Here is an 8,656-nt window from a genome sequence, read left to right as displayed (position 1 = left end):
TTGACAGATACTGAAGTGAACTGAAGGCTGGCTGAAACATCTTTGGTTAATTTGCTTTTAATCAAGCATTTTTAGTGGCTTTAGAGGTAAAATTGAAATAATGCATCTTTATTTGAGAAAGGATTATGTCAAATATATATAAAAAAAGGATAATTCCTTGTATCAAGCTCAATTACAAGTGCTTCATTTTCAAGCACAAACAGGCAAGATGCTGAAGCACCAATGTGCTCACACACAACCCTGCAAAAAAAAAAAAAAAGGGGGGGGGGGGAGGGGGGCAATAAAGCAAAAAAAGAGCCCATTTTCCCCTCTCTAGAACTGAGCTGCTTAAATTCAATCATCTAATCACAAACTGCATGCAAGCCAACTGAGCAGCTCCCTACAGAGCGCTGCAATGACAGCACCGCTCTGCTCCGTGTTCAGCAACAAAGAGCACAGGAAGGAAATCGGATGCCCAACATCACAACTTCAAGACACAGTCAGATGGCTATCATTTTCACTGCCAGAACTAAACTTTATTTCCATGTGTATTACATACTGGTAGTTGATGTCAAGTACATTAAAATTACTTTTAACACAGGATTTAAGTGAGGAATATTTATTCTTCACTAAACAGGTTAAGAAGGAATGTAAAAACCTTTAAGAAAAAAACCCAGCTGTTTAAGCTTTGTTCCGATTTTGGCAAACCAACAGTTAAGTACTCTTCTGTTCTCTCCTCAGATCTTTCGAAGTACCAAAAAAGCATCCTTTCATAATCATGCAGCTGAAGAAAAAAAAATAGTCTTATAAAATCCATTTCTTATGCTAAATATGGTTACAAATAAGAGTCTTAAACACAAAACTCCCAATTCCTATTTTTAAATACAAATACTGTATTATATTATGAAATGGGGATAATTAAAATATATCAATGACTACAAATCTAGTAATTTAAAGCAAACAAACATGCTGCCTGCTTTCATGTGGAAGAATCAGGATATTTTATGGTTCAAGCACTGCAGTAATTTCTGTCAACCCCTTGATGCCCAGAATATCAAACCGCCAAACACAGAGACATGTATTCAGGTCTGAATAGCACCAGGTGTTCTTTTTTTTTTTTTTCTTCTTTTAAGATACTAACATTTAAGAAAATGAGTGATGCGACAGCTTCTGAAGGTGACATGCACAAGTTGCTTCAACTCTTAAAAGTTTTAGACAATACCGAACAATTACTAATGTATTTCATGGTACACAAGAACACAGTGCTTCCACAGTATATTCTTAGTTCTCAAGTACAAAAATATCAGTTATGGGTAGTCAATAGTTATCAAAATTTTTATTGGTACAGAATGAAAGCAGCATTTACTTTATTGTTTTTTTAAACCATACATCATAAAATTCCCTAGTACACATGTGGAGGAGTGAAATAGGCTCTGTACTGTTTACCTGCTACTGATCCTAGGTCCAGATTTCAAACCTTTCCTGGCCAAATACAAACAATATCATTAACAGCAAAAGGAAGGCAGTTCCTCAGTGTGAAAGGTCAGCATTTAGAGTCTTACTAAAGCACTATCTTTAAAACAATACATCACTTAAATGTATAATTACATACACTACAAGTGGAAAACAAGTTGTTATTAACAAGAACTATTCAGACTGGGCATAAATGTCTTAACCACAAACCCTGGAAATACTGTGGGTGCTTTGATGTGGCCCTTTTTGGCAAGAGAATAAGAACAATGAAGTATGGCTTTTCAATCTTCCTTTAAAAGCACATTTTATAAAATGATATAGGCTGAAATTATTTTAGATGACCCCTAACATTTTTCTGGAACATCATTTACTAATTAAAAACATTAATTACACCAGTATATTGAGCTATTGGCTGATAGCTGATCACCAACATAACGCAGGAGCCATTTGCTTTTGCTGTTGTTTTTTTAAGGGAGGTACTTTTCTAGCGAGAGCCATCCTACAGTACTATCGAACATTTCAGAGGTTACTACATAGCTTCTCAAAAAAATCCTTAACAGTTTTGTCTTCCAGCAGATATTCAAATCAAGCATACGCAGAGAGCAAATACAATCAAGTGCAGACAGTTCAAAAGTCTCTCTCAAACACATTGTTTTACAGTTACCCTCTGCAGAAGAAAAGCCCCTCCTCACCCCAGTGAGGCAGGGCGAGAAGGGGAAACAGGTCTGCCATTCATGTAGGAGTTTGGCTAGCATAAAGTTTTATTAAAGTTGTTAACAAAAATAGTTAAACATTTTTACAATTTAACATCCAGTCTGACAAAAGGCAAATCAATGAAAAAAATACAAAAAAGTAAAAAAGTGCACTACCCAGTCCAGTATTTTGCTTTAAAGTCATGTCACTTACAGTATATGAAAAATAAACCCAGAAGTGTAGTTACTTTAAAATACACCGCTTCCATATTTCAGTATTTTACACATATATTCTATAGTGGAAGAGGAGATCTCTTAAAAACTTTACTCTTAAAATATTGAGGTGCATATGCCAAGTGGGATAGACTTGGCAAGGTAAGTTGCAGTAGAGAATCCTTTCAAATTTGGCATTTCATTTACATACCTTACCGCGCCGGCAAGGTCTGTAGTACCTAAACCTTCTAGTAAGAACAGTAATTTTCTTTAACGCAGATTTACTAATACAGACAACTACAAGAAACGGTGAGGTGAGCAATTCTATGGGATCTTAAGGAGAAACAAGTCCTGATTTAGTCATCAAATGGTACAATGTCACAACAAACTTTAAGGCCATGTTTTATTTGCTGATTAATGGACAAAAGGCAATGGATCCCCCCCCTAATATTTTCTTGAAAGTCTGTGCTCATAAAAATCATGAAAAGTTGGAAAGACTTAATTATTGAAACTTTAAATATATTTTACACAATCTTGTTTGTACAAAAATACAAGTTAAATATAAACATAAAGCAATTATGATAATTTTATGTAAATCCATTTTGTGATATTCTGTTATATATAAAAAAGTTTCTCAGCTCTGTCTCATTTGTGAAAAGATCAATACCAGATTGAATCACTACCGGCAAAGGGCCCTAAAAAGCACACTGTAGCATTAAATATGTTTTACAATGTAAGTACCATTTCCTGATTTCATCTTTTCTAAAGACTGGCAAAAGATAGGGCAGTATGTCCATAAACCAACAAATAATTTGGCTACAATGTCATAAAACACTAACAGACAAATCTGTACAATAAACCCAGTAGCTATGCAGTACGTACTTGTTACACACACACACACACAGAGACATGGAATGAAACTTAGTGAGACGCCGTTTCTAGTTCACTGTTCTTCAGCCTGGCATTTTGTCTTACTTCATCAAATGAGTATGATTTCGTTACCTTTCCATTCTTAAATACTGTATGAAGGAGATCCTGCAAGAAACACCACTGTTTTAGTGAGGGTGATTTGGCAAATGAACAAACAACACAGGTTACACGAGCTCAACAGCGAGCACCCGCATCAAGCTGTGTAAGAGCAGAGCTTTAAACCGTCAAGATACCAAATCTTTACAGCTTCTCCTGACACCTTTCACTAACAGTAAGACAGAAGAAGGGAATTTAGGCAATCTTGTGTGCAGACAGAAGCTTTGCGGTGAGTAGTTCCTAAAGTGACCACATCTGGCCAAAGCCAAATACACACACGCTAAATACACCTTGCTAGAGCAGCTAGTAAAAAAAACCACTCCACCAATTAAATACAATTCTATTACAAAGCTTTAAACGACATCTTTATTTCCTCTTGAGCAACTACGGGGGGAGAAGTAAAAAAAATAAATAAAAATGTATCTCTCTTCACAGTCCCCTTTGCACATATATTTTGTAAAACAGTGGCTCAAGAAGTGCTTGCCAACAGCACACTGCAAGATCAGTAAGTACAGCTTTGTACAGAAAATTAGCACAGAAGCCGTGCTGAGCAGTTGCTGTGCTTGATGACCTGTTGCAAGGACCTGCGGCTTTAGGGAAATGGGCCCACAAAAGAGTGTACGTTACCCTGTCACTTTCCAGGGAGCCCCAGAACCTGCACACAAACAACCCCCTCTAATATCCCAGGACAGAAATTTGGGAAAATTACTTACTTCATCTTTCAAAAAATTAGTAAATGTATATTGCCTAACTTCAGAGCCAAAGTCTTGTGATTTGTTTTGAAGAGATTTCTCACCATTAGGTCCCTCCCTCTCTACATACATATATATATATGTATATATGAATGTTCAGCACGTGTGTACTTGTATATACAACTTTGTCAGTCTTTTCTTATTGTTGCATCCAGACCACATTATCTTTATAATACTATCGTACAGTGTATACAACTCTGGTTGTTGTTTTCTGTCTTGAAATTTCTCAGAGACATCTCAGTTTTATGCTTACTGTTTCAAAGAACAGTATGCCTAGTAGTATCCCTCTGCCTAGTAGCACAGAAATATGCTTCTGTATAACAGAAAACTCAAGAAATTTCCTGCTTCTAAAGCCTGAAGTGCAATTTATCACTTATTTTCCAACCTCTTATTTCAGGAAGAGGCTCAACATGCAGTTAAACATTTAATTGCTTGCATGCTGAAAATGTAAGAGATATCAAACTGAAGGCCTGAGATCAGCATAAAATTTGTGCTTATCTTACTGAAATAGTATCTGGCTTTGCAATTATACCAGGGAAATTAGATTTCTAGTTTAAAGTCTTTCAAAACTGGGCAACTACTCCATGTACAGAGCATTAACACCCGAAGGAACTATTTAAAAATCTCAATGGGGAAGTAGAAACAAATTTTAGTTGTGCCTGTCCCTCCCCCACCTGCAAGTCAGGTCACTACTCAAATTGTGCGATACAGCCCATAAAGAACTTCTTTGTTAGTATATATTCTGCAACGTTGAGACATTAGTTTTTGAAAAAAGCAGCAATGTTCTCAAGACAAACATAAGCAAAAGTTCTCTAGTTGTAAAGCCTGAATGTTCTACTGACATTCTAACATTCTGCTGTTACTGAATTTGGCACTAGGTGCACTTCAGTAGTAGTAAGACGGGAGCTGAACAAAAAGACAGTAAGAATTAAATTATGATATTAAGTTACAACCTGCTTTTTTCTCAAGTCTATTTTTGTATGAGAATGATGCAATGCATTTTGGAAATCCATACCTGCCCATACTCTTCGAGATCTCCCTTGCCTTCTTCAAGTGTCACATAATCTCCAGCAGGTGTCCTATGCAGTGACAGTCGTCCTTTCTTTGACCTTTTGTTCGGATCAGCAACTGGATCCTTGAAGACATTTACCTAAAATGAAAAGAGTATTTTTTCAAAAGGAAAGGGCTTTGTGGGGCTTGTGTACCTAATGTGGATGATGGTAATGTAACAGGAAACATCAAACAGATTTTTAAGTAGGGAGGCCTCTACTGAAAACAGAGTAGTAGAAGTTGTACAAAAACATACCCCGAGACCGTTGGTCACCACATAACTACATTTGAAGGAACAGTTTAAGAGATCTCTGGTTAGTTTCTGCAACAAAGCTCCACCAGATCCAAAGGCAATATTCTCAATGCTCCATTTATTCTTCTTCATTCCTTCCACAATCTGATAAGAAAAAGAAAATTATGACAAAGCATAGTTCTAGGCCATGCCATTTTTCAATAAAAATATTATACTACTTAAACAAGATGCTTTTACAGACAATTAAACCAACTAACATTCAGTTTCCAGGAGATGTATGTAACAATTCTGTCAATACTTGGCTCGCTGTTTGCCTTTTTATTTGTGATTCCAGCATGGCACAATTACAGAAAGCTTGTGCTGTAAAACTATTACCATGCCAACATACATACTTCCCACACTAGGGCAGCACAGTAATGTAATGCCCAGACAATGAAAACTTTAAAGAAAATAAAGAGACTTCGTGGGCTACTTCAGAGCCCTCCAGTTTCTCTGAATTATGGGAAGACCTCAAAGCATAGCGTGTATCCTGAAACAATGCAGTCATCTTGCTCATCCGTTCCAGAGAGTTGTTATTCACTTTGACCAGTGACTTCAACAGAGCAATTCTCCTGAAAAACTACACTGACTAGAATTAATCAGATTAGCAGTTTTGAAGATGGGAAATGGAAATACATACAGCTGCTCAAAGAGTTCACTTTGCCACCTCCTCAGGCAGGTACAGATCAATGTGAGCTACACTGCTCCCAACAGTCAAGTTAAAACTTACTAGAGTATGTCCCCCCACCTTCATTCTGTCCAGCCAAACATGACATCCTCTAGCCTGAAGTAATGGGTGCTAGTTTTGTCATGCTCATAAATGGTCAAAATCTGTTCCCCTGGCCTGTTACTTTTATGACAGCCTGAAATGATTGCTATAGCCCCAATAAGGGCATCTTTAAAGTCCTATCCCCTAAACGTTTTACTAACAAGAGTGGGTGAGAAAACTTCAGAGCAGTTGAAATAACAAAATCCCATCCATCCAGAAAAAAGGAAGGTGAGAGGCAGAATGGAAGGACATGATCTATGCGGAACAGTGCAGTTTCAGAGCTCAACACAGCCAGAAATGTGGTAATCCTTTGTGCGATCTCAGCCTCCTGCACCAAAAAGAAATGCCACAGTAACACCGAACAGCACCATTACAGGAGCTCTGATGACAAGCCATTTTTTTTTTTTTAGGTGACAGCTAAGTCAAAATTAAAGGTTCATTCATTAAAAAAAAAAAAGGAAAAAAAGAAAAAGAGATTATTCCAACTAAGGCAGTGGCAAATGGGTAGCTACCGTAAATAAAAGAGCATACTAGTATTTTGTTTACCCAGTTAGTCACATACAGTCTCTTCATGGATACTCTCAGCCTGAATGCCTACAGAGGCCAGCCAACAGGGGAGGTGGACTGCAGAGCCGTAACATTTTCAGGGTATGCTCTGAACACCTCCCCACTACTTTTTTAGCAGATTGCTCCCTAGTAGAGATCTCACTGATAAGTTTTCATCATTCTAATGGTACCAGCTTACTCAGCCTCATCTAAGAAGCCAAGCAAAAGAATCTCAGGCCCTAGCACCATGGCCTTCACTTAAGAGAACCTTTTGGAAGCTTTGTAGCCTGAACAAATACCTCCTTGATATGTGTCAATCCTATTGATTTTAGCAGTAATCATCACACCCTTTCAGACAGTGACCATGCACAAAAGGAATCTGTATTTTCAGGTGATTAGGTTCTCCTGGAACCAGTCAGGGGTACTCAGGGAGGAGAAAGGATTGAAATTAATTAAGCATCTCAGAAGTAACTGAAGATGACAAAGAAAGGGTAAGGAAAAGGATTTTGCATACCCTCTACTTAAGCATAAGGCCCTGTAGTACCGTAAGGAACCAGACTTGACTGGGCTCGGATACACACCCTGCTTACCTGCACTGCCTTTTGAAGGGGTAAATGTATGTAAACTCCACCCGGACTCTGAGCAAGTTCTGTCAAGATGCTGACCAAGCCTGAAGCCACAGGAACTGCTGGCCAAGCCTAAGCCAGCATTCTACTCCTTTCCTTATCCAGTTTTCTAGATCAGGTCTGACACTGAACTTGCTTGAACATGCCCACAAGATGCAGCGCAAACTACCTGGTATCAACAACATCCTAGTAAGGTACACTATGCTTAGACTTGATGTTCACCGATACTTGTAGGCTAACAGCTGCTAGCCCAAGTACAGCGTAGGTGGGCCATGGCCCCTTAACCTTCTTGCCTGTGTGAGAAGAAACGTGAACCCCTTTTCAGCTAGTGTTCCTGCTCTCATTTACAGATGGCTTGTTCATCTCGGGCCACAGGCACAACTCCTCACTCACCCTGGGTGAAGAGCTGGCTTCCACCTTTCCACTCTCTCCCAAGGGATTTCCTTACTCAGACTGATCTTTGGCTGGTGAGGGTGGAAGGGAAGGGAAATTGAGACTAAGTTGAAAGACAGCTCTGACTACCAGTGACGTGCAGCAGAGGACTAGGTAACAGCTTCTTAGGTATGGGGAAAATACGGCAAACAGCAGCAGTAACAGGGAAGAAGAAAAGGGGGAGATCTGAAACAACTCAAGCCTCCCCCAAAGGGAAACAACACAGAACAATTTCTTGCCTCGCACTTTCAAACCTATACAGGCAGAACAGTTCAGATGTCAAGATTTTGACCAGCTTCCTCTGACCATTATGAGCATGATTAGATACACCAACTGTGACTCCAGATTAGAGGATTTTCTTTGTGTAAAAATTTGAAGACACCTGGAAATTGAATGTTCAAAGAAAATCCTTTGAAAGTGTAGTAAATTGTGGATTAGCAGATTGTAATGATTTTTAAAAGTGAAAATGCTAAAAGAAAGTCAGAAAATGTTCCTTACCTGTTCTACCAGCATCCCCTATTAAAACAAAGAATTTTAAAATCCAGTTTATACTCCAAGTTGTTTTCTATATTGTTGTTTCAGCTAGTTTGGATCATTACATGAGACTGATTGGTCATTACTCATCTAGATCTTCCTATTGTACCCATTACCTTTCATGTGATCCGTAACAATAAATCACACCTACAACATAAGGCTGATATGGAATAATTAGAACAATCACTTGCACAGGCTATAAGTGGGGGGTGGGGGGGCGCGAAAAGACTGCCACAACAATATTCATATTTGTTCACGTAAAATCCTTTTTA

General features: G+C 38.3%; 1 protein-coding gene across 2 annotated transcripts in view; it reads right to left on the bottom strand.

The window, feature by feature from the left end:
* Window positions 1-493: 493 nt before the first annotated feature.
* Window positions 494-8,656, bottom strand: part of NAMPT (nicotinamide phosphoribosyltransferase) — a 31,598-nt gene continuing 23,435 nt past the window's right edge. Inside the window, exons 9-12 of one of the 2 annotated variants that reach the window (XM_037388039.1) lie at window positions 8,349-8,366; window positions 5,442-5,582; window positions 5,151-5,285; window positions 494-3,392 (exon numbers count right to left, since the gene is read on the bottom strand). In XM_037388039.1, the coding sequence (XP_037243936.1) occupies window positions 3,279-3,392; window positions 5,151-5,285; window positions 5,442-5,582; window positions 8,349-8,366 (408 nt within the window). In that variant the 3' untranslated portion in view covers window positions 494-3,278. The remainder of the gene's footprint in view (window positions 3,393-5,150; window positions 5,286-5,441; window positions 5,583-8,348; window positions 8,367-8,656) is intronic. The other variant, XM_037388040.1, reaches the window with a different exon arrangement.

Source organism: Falco rusticolus, chromosome 5 (genome assembly GCF_015220075.1).
Source record: "Falco rusticolus isolate bFalRus1 chromosome 5, bFalRus1.pri, whole genome shotgun sequence".
NCBI lineage: Eukaryota > Metazoa > Chordata > Aves > Falconiformes > Falconidae > Falco > Falco rusticolus.
This window is presented reverse-complemented; position numbering and strand designations above follow the sequence as displayed.